The sequence below is a fragment of the Mustela nigripes genome, chromosome 3, assembly GCF_022355385.1.
Source record: "Mustela nigripes isolate SB6536 chromosome 3, MUSNIG.SB6536, whole genome shotgun sequence".
NCBI lineage: Eukaryota > Metazoa > Chordata > Mammalia > Carnivora > Mustelidae > Mustela > Mustela nigripes.
In genome coordinates this window covers 12,484,541-12,503,590 of record NC_081559.1, presented here as the reverse complement: position 1 = coordinate 12,503,590, position 19,050 = coordinate 12,484,541, and the positions used below count along the sequence as shown (strand labels likewise).

Below are 19,050 nucleotides of genomic sequence, written 5' to 3'. Positions count from 1 at the left end.
ATTTCCATTCTGATACATGTTCCTGGAAGTCAGCACGGAGGGGCCCCCTGGGAACTATGTACGGAAGGCGAGCCCATTTTATCTAAGCTTCCAGGTGTGCCCACAGGAGGAGGTGCGGTGGGCTCTCAAGGGAAGTGTTTGTGAACTGTACCATGGCAGAACAGTTTCCAAACACCTGACGTCTGCTTTAGTCAGACTGAGATGTCCCTCTTCTTGAGATGTCCTTCCCTCATTTTTTATTGTCAAAATCCTATTTATCATTTCAAGCCTCATTTCAAATACTACCCTCCCTTAAGCCATTCTTAGTCACTGCAACTGTCTTATCTTTTATCCTGTACTGAAATTAAAAACAAAATTTTTTTTAAAGATTTAATTTATTTGTTTGACAAAGAAAGAGAGCACAGGCAGGCAGAGCAGCGTGTAGAGGGAGAGGAAGGAGGAGGCTCCCTGCTGAGTAGAGACCAAAGATGGGCTTGATCCCAGGACTCCAGGACCATGAACACAGCCAAAGGCAGCCACTTACCCCACTGAGCCATCCAGGTGCCCCCATACTGAAATTCTTGATGGCGATCTTGATTTCTTGCTCATTTCAGTAGTGCCTCAGTGTATGGCAAGCAATGTGCTTTAGTGAGTATGGGATGAGTTTGATAAAACTAGTATTTTGCGTGAAGAAGACTTGACCATGGAGGGAAAGAAGGGTCACAAGGAAGGTCAAGCTGATTTCTTATAGCAATGCTGGAAGATAGACATTGAAAGGAGAACCTCATCCCTGGCTGTTTTTGATATTTTACCATTTAAGCTCTCTGTAAAATGTGAGTGTGGATGCTTTACGTGATAGCTAAAACCCTTCTAACACTCGTAACTGGGGTTCCGTATCTTTCTGTAGACTCATTATTGGTATCCGTAAACTGACTAGAGTTCCCAACAGTATACTGCTTGCGTACCTGATAAATGCTGTACTGCTGTCACAGTTTAAGGAGCTTAAAGTGTTAAATTTATGTTTAAGGAGCTTAACGTTATTGAGCTCTGAGCTTGACAAGAAGGATGAATTAGATCTTTGAGGAAATGCCTTATAAGACAAGACCCCAAGCTTGCCTGAAATTGCCTTTTGTTTTGTTAGTGCTATGCAGGACTTTGTTATTTAGACTTTCTGTGCTCAGTTAAGAATGCTGTAGGGGCTCTTGGGTAGCTCAGTCGTTAAGTGTCTGCCTTCAGCTCAGGTGACTATCCCAGGGTCCTGGGATGGAGCCCCACATTGGGCTCTCTGCTCAGCAGAAGGCCTGCTTCTCTTTCTCCCACTCCCCCAGCTTGTGTTCCCTCCCTGGCTGTATCTCTCTGTCAAATAAATAAATAAAATCTTAAAAAAAAAAAAACCAAACCCAAAACAAAGGCCCTACTTCCAAATATCACTTTGGGGTTAGGGTTTAAAAAAAAAAAAAGAAGAATTCTGTAATGGCTAACCTTGCAAACTCCAGTGTATAAATAATAAAGTTTTTGGTAAAATATTAGAAACATTCAAGACAATGTCTTATGATTAAAGTATTTTGGAACTTTTTTCATCATTGCTAGGCCAGATTGCATTCCCTGTTTTTTAATCTATCTATCTATCTATCTATCTATCTATCTATCCATCCGTCCATCCATCCATCTATCTATTTGTAACTAGGCTCCACACCAACATGGGGCTCAAACTCAGGACTCTGAGATCCAGACGTATGCTCTATTGACTGAGCCAACCAAGGGTCCCTGGGTTCTCTACTTTAAACGAAGATTTATTTCATGAATGAAAATATTTCAGTAATCACTCCCAGTAGTCTTCATAACATTTATGTAGGATTGGGATTATTTCTCTTAAAAGTATTTGGTAGAATTTATCAGTGAAGCCATATGGGCTTGGGCTTTCCTTTGTGGGAAAATTTTTTATTAACAATTTAGTTCCTTTACTTGTGATCTGTTCTGATTTCCTGTTTCTTCATGAGTCTACTTTCATAATTTGTTTCCAGAAATTTGTTATTTTGTCTAAGTTGTCTACTTTGCAGGCATACAGTTGTTCATAAAATTCTCTTATCATCCTCTTAGTATCTATAAAGTTAGTTGTGATGTCTTTTGTTTCATTCCTCATTTGATAATTTGTGTCTTCTCTTTTCTGAGTCAGTATAGCTAATGGATTATCAGTTTGGTTAACATTTTCAAAGAAACCAAATCTTTTGGTTTTCTTGATTTTTCTCTATCTTTTGGTTTTGTTTTTTATTTCAGTGATTTCCACAGAATGCCACTGATGACCTATTCTTACTCCAAGTTTAACAGTTTTTTATGAATAGCACGTGTCGATTTGTTGTTGGCCTCTGTTTCATTATTCTACAGTCTTGAAATGGTGGTTTTGGACAATCTTGCCCTGTTTTACCACTAGTTTTGGAGAGAGGATTTGCTGACACCTTCATTCTGCCACTGCTGCAAGTTCCCCATAGTACTTTTGGATTTAAAATTTTTGACCTACTTAGATGAAAGATGCTAGATGCAACATGTGAACTTGCTAATAGTTTTAACTTTGGTGGTAGAAGTAGATAAGTGTTTCTTTTCCAAGGGTAAGTAACAATAGGTTTTTCTTCCAAAAATTAGGAAGATGACAAGGCCCTGTTCCAAAGAGCACATTGCTTCTGATATGGTCTGGGAAAAGTATTTATACTCCTGTGCTTTGGATAGAAGACTGTAAAACACCTTATGTACCTGTCTTAAACACTATATATATATATGTATATATATATACATATATATGTTTATATGTACGTATACATACGCACATATGAATGCATGTATACTCATACATATATATGAATGTACGTATTGTATGTGGCTAGAAGTATTTTCATAGGCTCTACAAGATTTTTACAATGCAAAAGTGTTGAGGTGCAGTGTGTTTTCAAATAATTTCATTTTAGATGAAAATGTGTTAAATTGTTGCTCCATATCTCATATATACCATTTATTAATTATTTTATAATATTTTAATTTATTTATTTGTCAAAAAGAGAGAGAGCGCACAAGTAGGGGGAGCAGCAGGCAGAGGGAGAAGCAGGCTCCCTGCTGAGCAAGGAGCCCAATGTGGGACTTGATCCCTGACCTGAGCCAAAGGTAGATGCTTAACTGACTGAGCCACCCAGGTGTCCTTCATATATACTATTTAAAAAATTTTTTTTTAATTTAAGTAATCTCTAAACCCAAGGTGTGACTTGAACTCATGACCCTGAGATCGAGTTGCATGTTCTACTGATTGAGTTAACCACATACTCATATATACCATTGCTTTCACTTGCTGTATAGAAGAGTTTTAGTAGCTATTTGACTTTTAATAATATTTACTATTAATACTATCTGTTAAAATCAAGATAATGAAAAATAAGAAATAAGCGTTGTTGGTTACCTGAACATTTTAGTAAAATTTGGTAAATAAGTTATTCTTTAAAGACACTGATTTCTCAGGGCACTTGGGTGGCGTAGTCCGTTAAGTGTCTGCTTCTGGCTCAGGTCATGACCCCAGGGTCCTGGGATCAAGCCCTGCATCAGGCTCCCTGCTTGGCTGGGAGGCCTGCTTCTCCCTCTCCCACTCCCCCTACTTGTGTTCCCTCTCTCGCTGTGTCTCTCTTTCTCAAATAAATAAAATCTTAAAAACAAACAAACAGAGGCGCCTGGGTGGCTCAGTGGGTTAAGCCGCTACCTTTAGCTCAGGTCATGATCCCAGGGTCCTGGTATCGAGTCTCGAATCGAATCGGGCTCTCTGCTCAGCAGGGAGCCTGCTTCCCTCTCTCTCTCTCTCTGCCTGCCTCTACATCTACTTGTGATTTCTCTCTGTCAAATAAATAAATAAATAAAATCTTTAAAACAAACAAACAAACAAACAAACAACAACAACAAGACACTAATCTCTCCCCTTGAAACAGACTCTATTATTTAGATTTTTGAGGTTTAGGTATTCAAGAAACCTGGCATTCAATCTCTCTCTCCACAAAGGAACCAAGGAATGATAGTAGGTTAAGGTGAAAACTCTTTGTTCCTGTAAAGTGTTTATTCAGAAATAGTTTGAGGAAACTTGCCAAGTAAGTAATATTTTGGATGACCACAATAGCTACATTCTAAGTTATGTAACATGCAAGGCATTTAAAGAAAAACAACAAGGTTAACTGAAGGTGTATGGTATAATTGTAAGTTATAGGATGAAGGACTGCTTATTGCTTACTAATTCTTATTTCTTAATATATTAATATTCATTTAAAGGACAAGAAATCTTCTTGATAGCCCTGATCTGAAAGTCTTTGTGTTAGAAAATGATCTCAAGTGTATGTTGAGCTCTTGCCTGGCCCGTTAGACGGCCATCTTTCTTCACTCTCTTTTTATAAACCCAAATTTCACTTTTTAGGGCCCTCTGTGTGATATAAAGTTATTAGCCTAAAAAGAGAAAGCAGCTGAGCGGAAGGGACATTCGTTGGTGCTGTATTGCAGCTGTCGGTGGTGGCCGCAGCCACACCACTCTGTTGCTATAAGCGCGACACTGCTGCGACCAGCGCGTGCTACCGTTAGCAGTAAGAGTGGTCCTGGTAGATCTTTCCTCTAGAGAAGATGTTATTGTTGACGCAGTATGTTCACGTGCATTTTAGAGTTCTCCACAGAAACTCTGTGAGGAAGCGGGGCTGTTTAACTTTCAAGGGAAGCTACATATAATATCACTGATGATGATTCTTCCAGAAGAAGGTCGTGGACTATCTGTGATGGAAATCTAATGCCGATTTATCTGATGAGAAAAGTACCCTTTTACTCATCGTGCATTTTTGATTCTACTCTTAAAATGCAGTATTAAAACTGTCCTGGAGGATTTCCTAGGTCTTTCTGGAACAAAGTGTCTTTGGAAACATAGCTTTATTTTTCAGAACCTGTCTAGTGCAGGTGACCACAGTCTCAGAGGGCTTGATGTAACGAGGCTTGTCCACAGCAGAGGTTCTTAGCCTTGGGCCAATGTCATAGGAGGCGTTCGTGTGAAATTCTGCAGCAATTCTCTATACCTATTCCTCTGAGTGTAAGTCATGTTTCAAAATGCACAAATTCCATGAACTTTTAGAACCCAGGTAAAAAAGTGTTATGAAATAACATTAAGAACTTTTGTTTTTTGTTTTGTGTGTGTGTTGTTTTTTTTTTTTTTTAAGAACGTTGGTATTTTATGACATCTTGAGAATCACTTGCCTAGAAAGAACAATACATAAGCAACAGATTTGTCTTGGAGCAAAGCATTTGCTAAGAACAGTGAGGAAGTTCTCTGTTTTTCCTGGGCAGAAGAGGTAAAAGAATGAAATGTTCTAGGACCTTCACTTTTGTTTTCTTCAACACATATCCACTAAGTACTTACCGTGTGCCTGGTGCGCCATTGTAGAGGTCGGAAGACAGTAGGTTGTGGTTCTTACGACGTGCGCCGTCCACCCGATGATAGGCACAAGCGCAGCGCCGCCGGGAACGTGCAGATGGGGAGGTCCACACCAGATGCCACTAGAATGTGGATGAGGCAGTGGCCAGATCTGCACAGCTGGGAAGGAAGGGGGTCCCAGAGGATTCTGAAGAGGAGGCAGCTGAAGTGGGACTTGATGAAATAGAAGAGGTTAGTCAGATGAAGAAGTAGGGGCAAGAAGCAGCCCCTACTTGTGGAAAAGCCTGAGGAGTGGCGATGGCTGCCGACTTCTAAAAGCAGGGACCAGCTTGGTGTGCGGAGTGTGGAGTGTGTGTGGACATACGTCTGTGTGCATTCGGGGAGGGCAGTGGAGATGATGTGAGGGTTCGTCTAGGAAGGGCCTAGGCAGATATGTTCAGAAGTTTGGTCTTCATCTGTGTTGTTTTCTGTGTAGTAATTTACTTCAAAATACTTTAGAAATTACGATACAGTCAAGTCACCCGAAGAGGGAAGGGAGGCCTCTCCCCTAGAATCCATGGCCCAACTAACACCTTGATTTTGGACCTCTAGTCTCCAGAACTGTGAAAGAATAAATATTTGAGCCATCCAGTTTGTGGGAATTCGTGATGGCAGCTCTACAAAACTAATAAAACGGGGAAGATCCTGGCTAGCGGACAGGATTGAGGGCAAACTGGAGAAGCAGGTCTTGAGACGCACAGGGACAGGGGCGGCCCCGAGGATCCAGCCCCAGAGCTTGTGGACCTGCTCTCCACAGCTGGGCCCTCCAGGCAGTCTGTTCCGGCGGCCTTTTACCCTCATGGGCCTTACTCCAGAGTCTCACTCTCAGGAGAGACTCGGACCCAGTTTCTCCTGTGCTGCCCCCAGCAGCGCTCCTGGAACACATGGAGCGGAAGATGGGGAACTCCTCAAAGGAAACCCCCCCGAGCGGATGGAAACAATGGGTGATTCCCACACAGACTGCAGCACAGTCCTTTTTGGAAGCGGAAACTGTCCTGTTGAATGCTACTCTTTTACCCAGTGAACGTAGGTGGTTACAGATGTTGGGAAAGATTCTCTGGGCAGCTCTGCACAGAATAGTTTGGAACAAGACCAGTTAGACAGCTGGTGACATCATCCTAATACGAAGTAAAGGGAGTGTGGGATGTCTGTCCTGCTCTGGTGGCTGTGCCAAGGAAAGAACATTCTTGTTTTGTGCTCCGTGGTATCTTCGTATCAACTCATTCGAGGTTGTGTAAGGAGACTGAGGAAATGCCTTTAATTTCTGTCTCCAACTAATTCTGCCTAATTTTTAAACTTCTGCATCTTATGAATCAGAAGTCGTATCTTTTTGCTATTTGTCTACCCAGGTATGTGAAACAGATCAAATGTTAAATTTCACTATTCGAGGGGCGGAGCTGGGCGCAGGCTGCTTTTGCTTTCACGAGAAGACACCCACTCAGAGAGCCCGGGGTTCAGAAGGCAAGAGGACAAATGCCTTCTGTGTGCCCCAGCCCCGTAGGGAAAACTGGAGTCTCCTCAGAGCCATGGCAAGCGTGAAGGGTTGTACTCCTCACTGGTACAAGCACCGGATGTGCTGCTGACACGGGGAAGGGGATAGAATTGTCTAGACGGAAAGGGGGGACCAGCACCTCGTTCAGTGGGCCCAGCAGGTGTAACAGGAGCAGGAACAAGCTGCGCGTCCCGAGACCTTAGACTTCCCCTACCATCCCGACGTTTGGTCACCGTGTCCCATCTGTGTGTGGGACCAGCTGAGAGTAACTGTAATCTTGACCAGAGTGGCTGGGCCTTCTGGGACCAACTATTCCTGAAGGGGGAGAAAGCAGCAGCTAGTGAAAATGGCTGGGCGCTTGGGTGGTTCAGTTGGTTAAGCGTCCAACTCTCGATTTCGGCCCAGGTCGCGATCTCAGGGTCGTGGGATGGAGCCCCACACCTGTAGGGCTCTGCACTCAGCATGGGGCATGCCTGGGATTCTCTCTCACTCTCTTTCAAATAAATAAATAAATAAATCTTTTGTTTAAGCAAGTGGTTATATTTCTTGCTTGTGTGAGAATTGGCTGGATGGGGATGGTCTGAGAGTAAGTCCCTGCACTATATGCCTTTTTCTATTTTTGAACTGTGTGAATGTATTATTAATTCAAAGAATCTAGTAACTATCCTTTAACGATGCTTATTAGAGCCCAAACAACTGGTTGCAAGTATGTGGTTTCAAATGAGCCTTTTTGAAAAAGTATTTGATTGATATCCATGCCATTCAGATTGTGTATCAACTCGCACAAATGATTTTCATACAGACCCTTCTATTTTTGCTCCTTTAGAGTTCTCAACTGTGACAAATAGAAAATAAATGCCTAGTAACTAACCATCCTTAGCCCCAACAGACCAAATTTTTACAAAATATGAGTAACACTTACCACTGTTTAAAACGATACAGATGATAAAAATTTTTTTTTAAAATATTTTATTTATTATTTAACAGAGAGAGAGAGAGATAGAGCGCGAGCGTGCAAGCACAAGTGGGGGCGGGGCAAAGGGAGAGAGAGAAGCAGGCTCCCCGCTGAGCAGGAGCCACACGCAGGGCTTGATCCCTGGACCCCAGGATCATGACTTGAGCCAAAGGCAGACAGTTAACCGACTGAGCCACCCAGGTGCCCCAAAATAAATTTCTTGTATTCACATTAGATTACAGAGTTAAGCATTCTATTTTTCAGAGTCAAAACTTTTTTTTGTTACTTTCAACTGATTTTGCCCTGGCTACTCCCACTAAGTTCCCAAGCTCTTCTGCTTATGTGTGCAAGAATCTTGCGTAATTTTTTGTCCTGCCCGTGACGCTTCTGTTGTAGTCTCCTTTCTCTTTGGGCTCCAGTCCCCACTTCTTCCCTTAGACCCCTGCCGCCTAGTGAAGCCTCCAAAGTCCGCGGACAGGCCTGCACACAGCCGGATCCCAGTCGCTTCAACCAGGTGTGCTCATGGCCTCCAAGGACCTACAGGCTCCCTGCAGGGCAAGCCCGATTTTCGTCTTTCCCACCCTTTACCCAGTGCTCTCCGCTCAGCCCCTCCTCCCTCATTCACTTCCTGAGTCTCTGAGACAGTTGGCTCCGTGACCTTATCATGCAAATTTCTGCCTGGCAGAATGTCAGTTTACCTCCTGACTTCCTGGTCAAAAAAAGGCCTACTTCTTATTCTGGTTTCTCCTCCTCTGATGACCTCTAAAAATCAGATTAAGGGAACTGGGTGCATCCCTGATGTTTTAAACTACAACGTACAGTTTAGAACTCTTTTGCTCTGTGTTAGTCCCCTCCAATATATGGGAATTGGAGCAGTGAAGTATTTCTGAAACTGATATTAGATCAGGTGTTTTTTATAGACAAAAAAAAAAAAAAGGGTTTTATGATAATATATTGAAAACGTTTTTACATTGCCTTTTCTCTCCAAATTCCAAAAGAGTGTTAACCGGTTGAATAGCTGACGTACATGACTAAAATACCACTCTTTTGCTGTCAAATGCACATGCACAGACCCACAGCTAATCCACAGCAGGAACAAAACCAAACCTTGCAGAACTCTTGCGGTCTTCCTATCTGTGGCCACTGAATCGAACATATCCCTGGGAAAAGTAATCATGTATTTATTTACCGAGAAGCCTCTTTCATTCTAGTTCTGTAACTTGCATTACTAGTCCTGTCAGACTGGATGGACACAGAAAGAAACAACTTGCTTTTAGAGCAATATTTACATGACATCCTCAGAAACAAATCAAACTTAAACTTGGCTACTGTGGCTATTGCAGAGTTGGTCTGGTGGCCTCTAGCCTAGAAAGTCTAAGTAAATAATTTATAAATAATGATCCATCTTTAACCTAATCAGACTTGAATAATGTTTCTAAAATTTGTGTCTTTTTTCCACAACAGTATAAGAATATCAGTTGGGATTAACAAACCACCTTTTCACTTGTGAAGATTGAAACACCTGGAAAAAAAAAAGAGAATAATTATAAAAGAGTGCAAATCCCCCAACTTTTGCTTATAAGGAAAACAATGAATAGTTGTAAAATTGGATGGGTGGAGCTTTATGGATACGAATAAGTACATTTAGGTCATTCTGATTCTTCCTTGGCTCCTGTGTCTTCATTTATAAAACAAATGAGAAGCTGGAGGAGCTCAGAGATTTTCACACATTTTCAGCAGAGGTTTAAAATGTTATCAGAACACACACACACACACACACACACACACACAATTTTAGTGTGGTATAAATTTAAGAAGGTCAATGTTTTAACATTTGCTTATAAAGCAGATATGTGAGAACAATGATGCTACTTTGAAGAAAGCAAAAATCTGAACATGCCGGTAAAGGATGACAGTTAAAGACTCAGAATGTGATTTATATCTCCATCTTTATTTTAATTGCACAGCATGGGGATCATTCGGACACAACAAATACTTTAAGTGGTAAAGCAGCAAAAGAGATTTTGGGGGCTTGGTTTTGAGTTTTGTTTTTTTAAGTTTCTCTTGCGATCTGAAGCCTTTATGTTGAAGTTTGTACAAAAACTTGACAACCCAGTTCATTCACTGGTGGTCTCCAATTTGTTAAAGTTTGGCACTTAGCATATCTGAGTGTGTGTGTGTGTGTGTGTGTAGCTTTTCTTGATTGAATACTAGTGTCAGGCACAATGCGGTGCCCTTTACAAACCTTGTTTTATACAGGCAGTAGAGTGAATTTGCTATCATATCCAGATTTTAGTACTTGGAACAACAGAGGTAGGGAGAGAGAGAATAATTAAAGGGCTAGGAGCTAGGTATTCTGCCCTCTATACGTGGGTGCATGTTATTTAATTATTATTTTATAATGATTTAAGATATAATTTTAAATGTTGACTATTTTGATTTTTGCTGTTATTATGAAAAGAGAAACAAAAGTCTCACCAATTGTTTGGTCTGATTTAGCAAAACTATCAATGCAAGTTCTTATGTGACAAAACAAAGTGGAATTAAACATATCTGTTAATACGCATAGGTTGTTTTAGACATTTAATTGGAAAATTAGAATACAATGAAAAAAATTTTTTCTCTGAATTTATGATGTAGTTCTCAATTCTGCTTTCATATTCGGCATTAGAAAATGTTGCCCAGTAAGTGTGTAGAAAAACGGTTTACTTTTCCAACAATAAAAGTATCTTTCTTTTTGTCAGCATATATCTCCCAGACTGTTTTGGTGGCCGTGCTCCAAAGCCTTCAGTGGTCCGGGTTTTGTGTTAAGCTGCACTACAAAATTGTAGCAGTTGAGCTCAACGAATACAACTAGATACCTCTTTTAAATAGCACTAATTAATTATAAATGTGGGAAGCAATTGATTTTAATTTGATGTTTTGCACTCAAGATATAAGTAATTCTCAAAAGAATCAGGGAATAGGATTTTGAAAATATCTTAATCCACAGCTTTCTCATTTTATATTTTATTTTAAGATGAAAAGAAAAACTGGGACAGCTGGCTGGTTTAGTCCATGGAACATGTGACTCTTGTCACAACATGAGTTGTGAGTTCAAGCCCCATGCTGGGTGTAGAGATTACCTAAAAATAAACATCTTTTAAAAAGAGAAGAAAATGAAAAGAGAAATTGCTGTTTTTTTGTGTGTAAGATACCCTGACTTTCCTTATCGGCATCCAGAGCCATGCATGTTTAGTGTTAAAATGTTGGGTAAGATTTAAAAATGAAACTAGAGGGACTCTGGGGTGGCTCAGTGAGTTAAAAGTCTGCTTTGGGCTCAGGTCATGATTCTGGGGTTCTGGGTGGCAAGGGGCCCTGCTCATCAGGGAGCCTGCCTCTCCCTCTTCCTCTGCCCCTCCCCTTGCTCCTTCTCTCTCTCTCTCTCTAATGAATAAAGAATCTTAAAAAAAAAAAAAAGAATTTCGATTTATACATCTGTGCAATCCTAAATTTCCTTAGAATACCGTTTGAAAGCTAGTCAACCCGCTGATGTTTTTTCTTTCTGAGTAATTTATCTTTCAGCTTAATATTCTTACCTTTTAAGAAATGACAGCAATGTTATGCTATAGGGATGGACCAAGGTTTAAATGTCTTCCGGTCATCTCTTGGGATCTAAGAAAGAAAGTAAATCAAATACTTAATGTCATAATGCCATTGCAATAGCTTATCAGAAAAAAACTATTTTGAATCTGTAGGTTTTGAAAAAAAAGGTTTTTTAAAGATTTTATTTATTTATTTGACAGAGAGGCAGGCAGAGAGAGAGGGGGGGAGGCAGGCTCCTTGCTGAGCAGGGAGCCCAATGTGGGACTTGATCCCAGGACCCCGAGATTATGACCTGAGCTGAAGGCAGATGCTTAACAACTGAACCACCCAGGCGCCCCTGAGAATGATAGATCTTAGGAAATGTTTGGGGGAGGCTTGTGGGAAGGGGAGAGTGGTTAGGTGAGAGTCGTTTGCATGGGAGCCTACACACTTGGTCTCTTCTGCAGTGATCTGAGAACAGCCTCGTCTACACAGGTATGATTTGTGTGGATCCGCGCCTTTGCTAATTAACCCCCGGGCTCATTGATTATCCTGGGCTACAAGCCCCAAGAATTTAACTTGTTTATCCTTCTTCCTTGGGCTCCTTAATTCCTGAGTCCTCTGCTGGGAATCCCCCTCTTAGGTCTGGCAAAGAGTCATCCAACCCCTCAACCCCCCACACCTCCCATCCCCCCCCTCCCCCCCAGTTTTGTTTAGAGAGCTGGCTTTTAGTTACAAAAGTGCTCAAAACAAAACAAACTTCCCATAAGTAATGGAAAGTTATGAAGATTCCAAAAAGCTTTTCTCCTGATATTTCTTGCACAGAAATACAAAAAGACAAAGAAGCAAAACACAACTTTTAACTTCTTATCTTTACAAATTCTGCTCTGTTTGCTTTTAGTCTGTACTGAAGTGTAAATGGAGGCTAGGTGTGCCTTTCTCAGAGTGCCTTCCCGCATTCTCCACCTCCCCGGCTGGGGAGTTGCTTGGCCATCTCGTCTACAATCAGCCTGGTGCACCCGGGCTGGGCAAGACCGGGACAAAGCTCCTCAGTGTAGTCTGAGGTGGATTCAGGTCAGCTCCTCTGCTAAAGGGAATGGAATTTTTACTCTTTTCCAAAACCTGCTTCCAATTCTTTTCACCAGACCTAGGCCCCCCGGGTGCCCCTCAGCTTTGGAACACAGTCATTCCTGGCCTTCTTGAGTCTCACCACTCCCTAGCTCTTGGAGTGAGGACCTCACTTCTTTGGGAGAGGGGGTCTCCGAGACCCCACCTCTGTGACTTAAGCTGCTCTCCGCTGGCTTTGGGAGAGTTTCCCTTTATCTTCTTTCCCTGCTGCCATCATCTTCTTCTTAACGAAGGCAATATTCACCATGACTGTCAAGATCAATTCTGCTTTTCATGAACTCTCGGCTTCTGAGCTATATCTGGCCCAATCTCGTTGGTCTCAAGGTCTAGTGGCAATGGGAGCTGCCATCAATGCAGGACTCTTTACCATCATCATCGTGCAGTCAAGCATGAAGTCAGCAGGCTGGCTTGTCCCAAACTGGCACACTTCAAAAAAAGCTTTAGCCCCAGACCAGCTCCCAGAAGGTAACACCGAAGGCCTTAAAATGCCAACTGGTAAGATGTCTTTGTTTGCCTCAGCCCTTGAGCCATGTGGTATCATTTGACCTCTGGAGGGTCTGGACACTGAGTAACTAAGGTCAGATGCAGACAACTGGTGTGTACTTGACCGATCTCTAATAAGCTCTGGATACAAAGGCTCGGGTAAGCTTCTCTGGTTAGCAATGCCTTGTACACCTTCTCACCCATCACTGCTGGGAGATTTAGGTGTTGTCTGTGTGACTGCCCTGGGAGAGGACAACGGGAAGTGGGTGCCTTGTCTGCCCTGGACCCTGCCCTATGTTCCGTTTTCCTTCGCTGATGTCCGCCCATAGCTTTTCACTGCAATAAACCACAACCGTGAGTATACCCGCTTTTCTGCGTTCTGTGAGTCTGTCTCACATTAAATCTGAAGGTGGTCATGGGTGCTTCTGACTCAGTCATCTTCGTTATCATCACCATCACCGTCCTCGTGGTTAGTGTGCCTTGACCAATATGTGTGACAACTGTGACGTGTTTTTCATGCGTTATCTTAATCACTCTTGACTACAACATTGTCAAGTAATTAGAGTTATTTGCTCTGCATACCTCTCTCCTCCTTTCATAGATAAGGAAACAGGACGATGGGAGAAATTATGTAAATCACTAAAGGCAGAGCTAGGGCTCCCGGGCACAGCCTCCTGACTCCAGGGCCTGTGTCTGAGCCACAGAGCGCACGGCAGCTCCTGGCCACTAGTTCAGCCGCTGCCTCTTGCCTGTTTCATGCTGTTCACTGCTTGCTTCCCTCTCTGCATCCAGCCTCGCCCTGTTCCCTTTCAGGTCTGTGCCTGCCTCTCTTCTTCCTCCGCTTCTCGCAGCTGGAGGAGGTAACTTCCTGACACCAGGTAGGAGAGCTTTTAGCTTCAAAAATGCACATTCGGTAACAGAGAGGCAGGGAGGAGGAGAATGAGATGAAGAACACGAGGGCACATGCCTGTCTGAGCGTGTGTGCACGTGAGTACGTGTGTGTGTGTGTGTGTGCGCACCTCACGGGAACAGAACGGCAGACAGTGCTCTGAGCAAGGCCCCCGGGAGCCTCTACCACGAGCCCGCTCCTGAGCCTGTGTCGGTGTCTGTGCTCCAGCTCCCAGGGCCCACGGGGCCGAGGTGTGTCTGGGCTGCTTTGAAGGCCTTGCCAAGTGTGTGTGGCTGAGCTTTCAGCAGAACAGGATGCGGAAGGCGTGTTTCTACACGTGATGGGGGAGGTCCCAACACTACAAAGGAGCAGAACACAATCTTGTGGGACAGGCAGGACCTCTGCCTCTGCTCAGAGAAATGTAAGGCAGAGCACAGGGTATGCGGTTGAGGACTAGTGTGTGGGGACAAACCAGCCGAGGGCAGTGCGGGAAACCGGGCCGCTGACAGCGTGGAAAATGCTCATGTGTCTCTCCTTCGTCTGGCAGGAGGGGCTTCTTTTGCTCGACTAAGCAGGTGGCGCGTTTAGTGCTGCCAGCTCTCGCTCAGTCTGGGCATCTTGGGATGCAAAAGAAGCGGGAAGGGGAGAAGCAGCTCGGGGCGGAGGTGCCAGTGCCTCGGAGGGAAGGGAGCGGTGGAAGGAGGCGGGACTGGGTTTGCAGAGGAGCCGGTGAAGGCCTGCGGGAGCACACACCCGCCCGCGCACAGAGGAGGGCAGGCCCGGCCCCCGGCGCTGGGCACCGGTCTACAGTGAAAGGACGGGTGCCCGTGAACTTGCTCTACAGCCCGGCCTCAGCCGAACATACGCCACAGCCACCTGCTGTGGTGGCAAGCCTTCCTTAGGAGTCAGCACGATAAAGCTGCCCCTTCAGAATGGGCGGGGAGGGGGGACTGAAACCCGTCTAGATACTTGCTTGTCAGCTGAGTGTCGGGCTGTAGCTTCCAGGAGACAGACACTGAATCTGTTCCTTGGCTCTACATGGCTTCCCACGGGCGGCAGCCCCCACACGCCGCTGTGTTGTGGCTGCTTTAATAAATACTTCTTGCTGCGAGTGATAACAAGGTTTTTGTATTCATCCTACTGCCAAATTCTTCAAGGCAGGGTTTTTCTAATTGTTAAAGCTGTGGAGCTCTTCATGTCTCTGAATCCCAAAGTTTTATTTTATTTTGGGTTTTTTGGATGAAATCACTGTTTCTAAGGAAAAGTTCTAACTTGAAAGTATTAATTCGGTATCTTCTGTATATCTTTAAGAGAAATGTCCTTTTTTCCCCCTTGTGGAATTTTAAATGACTCTACAAAACACATTTTCCAAGAAATACATTTTTCTTTCTCCTGTCTCCAAAAAGGGAATATATGGGATGGTGTTTCTGGCTATATGGGAGGCTGCTCTGCTGGGCTCAGCGATGCGTTCTGAGCAGCCGCTGAGCACCGAGGAACGGGCCGTGGATAAAAACAATAATCAACAACTCTGATCAAGATAAGCAAAGCCACAGATGTAAACAATCTTTGATATAGTAAATGATTGTTCAAATTGAAGATATTTTTTTGGGGGGGGCCTGCTTTTCGTTGAAACTTAAAACTACTTATTTGTGAAAATGAGGCTGCTAGTGTTAAGGGTAGATTTTTTTGATTTACCAGGTCAACTTAATTTAATGTGGAAACTCTTCTCAAGCCCTTTGGGAGGGGCATATTTTGAAGAAATTCATGAATAGTTATGGGTGTTTGGTGGAAACTTCACCTAATATTTACAGAGTGACTTATATTTACACAATATTTTTACTTGTGTTATTTTATTTAATTCCAAAGGAAAAGTACTGAGGGTTTGGCCATCATTTTTGTTTAAGAAATAGATATAGCCCAGCTGTTATTTACCTTATGGTTATAAGGAGGTTATTAAAAGAGGCTATTTTAGACTTTCCTGTGTTCATGCTCTGGGACACAGAACTTCTGAAACTCTTGACTTCTTATATGTCGGAACAAATTGTGTTTTGACAACAGAATTCAAAGGCCAATATACTAGCAGTGTTAACATCTGTTTCTTAAAAAAAGCTTGTTTTTGTTTTTTTGCCTAGTACAGTGTTAGATGCCGGGGTGAATCATTATATACAGTCGACCCTTGAACAACGTGGGGGCTGGGGTGCTGACACCCTGTGAAGGTGAAAGTCCACTTATAATTTTGATTCCCCCGAAACTTAAGTACTAATAGCCTACTGTTGACTGAAACGAACGATGTTACTGATAACTGAGCTGATTAACACATGCGTATTCTATACTGTATTCTTATTATTAAGTAAGAGATGAGAAGAAGTTATAAAGAAACTCTGAAGGAAGAAGAGAAATACATTTACAGGCTGTACTGTAATAAATCTGGGTATAAGTGGACCTGCACAGTTCAAACCCGTGTTGTTCAAGAGTTGACTGTATTTCTATTAAAATATCATGTTGTATGGGGCACCTGGGTGGCTCAGTGGGTTAAAGCCTCTGCCTTCGGCTCAGGTCATGATCTCAGGGTCCTGGGATCGGGCTCTCTGCTCAGCAGGGAGCCTGCTTCCTCCTCTCTGCCTACTTGTGATCTCTGTCTGTCAAATAAATAATTAAAATCTTTAAAAAAAAATACCATGTTGTAGTTTGATTATATGTAAATCTGTTAGAGAGGCTCAGATTTGTTCTAAGATGCTTTAAAGAGACGGGTCCGTGTGAGGAGCCAGGCTATGAGAACTTTAGGAGGCCTACTGTGTGAACAAATTGTAATTTCTAAAGAACCGAAGATTTAGCCCCGGGTTGTGATAGAGGCTGATGGCGAGGGAAGCCGGAATAAGGGTTATTCAGGTTTTACCCTCCTGATGTGAAGATAAGTAAGCCATAAATTTTAGTTTTTACTAATTAATTAATTAATTATTTTAGAGAGAGAGAGAGGGAGAGGGAGAATCTTAAACAGGCTCCACACTCAGCACAGAGCCTGATGCAGGGTTTGAACACACCACCCTGAAATTGTGAGCTGAGCTGAAATCAAGAGTTGGATGCTTAACTGGCTGAGCCACCCAGGCCCCCCACACGTTTTTATTTCTCCTACCTTTATGCCAGGAAGAACAACAACTGCAGCCTCTTAGTCACAAGCTTTTTTCTACCAATATCAGAGACGTACAAGGTAAGGCCGTGTTTGAGGGCTACTTGGTCCTGTGCTACTTGGAATCCAATGAAACTGCCACAGGGCCTTTGTATGAACTGTTCTCTAACCATACCATTACGAGCTTTATGCTTGTTCCCTCACTTCATTCCAGCCTCAGCTCAAATGGCAATGCCCTAGAGAAAATTTCTCTAATAAACCATCAAAAATAATAATAAAAAATAATCTCTCCATCCCATTCGAGCCCCCGATTTTCCTATTTTGCATCACAGTATTTATCACCACTTGAGATTATGTTGTGAGTCTGTTGTTTCCTGTCTGGTTTCCCCAGTAGTGTGCAAGCCCCATGGGTGCAGGGGTTGGCTGGCTCACTGTTTCTCTTATTCCCCAGCAGTGTCCAGTGCACGGAAAAATGAATGAATGATTGCATGAATTACCAAAGCTGGGGCTTTGACTCTAAGGAAAGGTTAAGGCAAAGTTAGAAAAGTTTTGTTCTATTGATGTACAGGCATAACCCACAGTCAGCTTAGCACCTATAATTCATGATAATTATTTGTCTTTCTCCCCTGCTACACTGTAAACAACTCTAGAGCAAGTATCTGTGAGCCTGGTTCACCAGTATACTCCCAGTACCTCAAAATATGCAAAAAGTATTAAATTGATTTCTTGAATTTGATTAAAAATATGAAAGGTGAGTAGGGATTAGCCAAGCCAAAGTCAGAGCTTGGTGGAGGCCCCTGTCCTTGACAGGAGGAACAGACAGAAGGCAGCAGGCATGAGGAGGGAAGGCGGGGGAGGGAACCACGCAGAGCTGGAGAAGAGGGTGAGGCTGGCCATGCTGGATGCCGCAGGTTTACAGATTTGGCAGGGCAAGTTGAAAAGTTCTATCTTTATCTGAGGAGCAACGGGAGCATTTCACCTTGTATACGTGCTAGAGTGACATGGTCATATTTGTCACACCATGACTTTCTGGCTGCACTAGGAATGGGAAGGCCAGCAAAGAGGCTGCTTCCACCCAGACTAGAGAGATGGAAGGTACTTATGGCCCCCAGAAAGGACGCACCACAAAGGGAGAGCCTGCTCTCTGTCCTGCTCTCTGTTTCATTCACTTCGGAATTCCCAGCCCCCTGAACAAGGTCTGCCACCTGCTTTGTGGTACGATACGGATGGAGGAGCATTGCCCTGGCCGGTGACAGGAAGTAACAGAATCTGTATTTTGTGTGTTTCTTGTTCTCTTTGTTAAAACCAAGAGTCAGGACTTCCTCCTCTCTGCTTCCCTTGGGAGGCCCCCCTCAAGGCTGGACCCACTCAAGACTTGGCTTCTGGTTCTCCCTTCGCTGTTAAGTGTTTGGAGGTCAGAACAGAGAAACTCTTGAATCCCTGAAGTGTTGTCAAGAATTTGAAGAAGCTTTGCTCTTATCATGAAGTCACTCGCAATTATACTGTCCAGATGTTTTTAACCATTTATGGCAGGGATATCTCAATTTTGGAAAATGAGTACTAAATAAGATAAATGTTACGTATAAATAATTATGACTTAAAAGATGATTACAAGTGTATATGTATATATATATACATATACATATGTATATATATATATATATATATATATATATACATACACCAAATTTTTTAAAAAGGTTATATTTGTTTATTTGTCAGAGAGAGAGCGAGCGAGCGAGTGAGAGCATAAGCAGGGGGAATGGCAGGCAGAGGCAGGGGGAGAAGCAGTCTCCCAGCTGAGCAGAGAGCCCAATGTGGGGCTCAGGACCTGAGCAGAAGGCAGATGCTTAACCAACTGAGCCACCCTGGTGTCCCTGAATACCAAAATTTTTATGATTATTTCCCATTAGTGGGATTGAGGCTGATTTTAATTTTAATCTTATTCTTTGTGACATATTTC

General features: G+C 43.0%; 2 protein-coding genes across 2 annotated transcripts in view; one reads left to right on the top strand and one right to left on the bottom strand.

The window, feature by feature from the left end:
* The window catches only part of LOC132014431 (basic proline-rich protein-like), a 55,760-nt gene that overhangs the window by 2,983 nt on the left and 33,727 nt on the right, over positions 1 to 19,050 (top strand). The gene's annotated exons all lie outside the window — the stretch shown is intronic.
* LOC132013437 (aldehyde oxidase 2) overlaps positions 9,063 to 19,050 on the bottom strand; it is a 78,417-nt gene continuing 68,429 nt past the window's right edge. Inside the window, exons 35-36 of the mRNA XM_059393153.1 lie at positions 11,475 to 11,550; positions 9,063 to 9,418 (exon numbers count right to left, since the gene is read on the bottom strand). Of these exons, the coding sequence (XP_059249136.1) occupies positions 11,497 to 11,550 (54 nt within the window). The 3' untranslated portion in view covers positions 9,063 to 9,418; positions 11,475 to 11,496. The remainder of the gene's footprint in view (positions 9,419 to 11,474; positions 11,551 to 19,050) is intronic.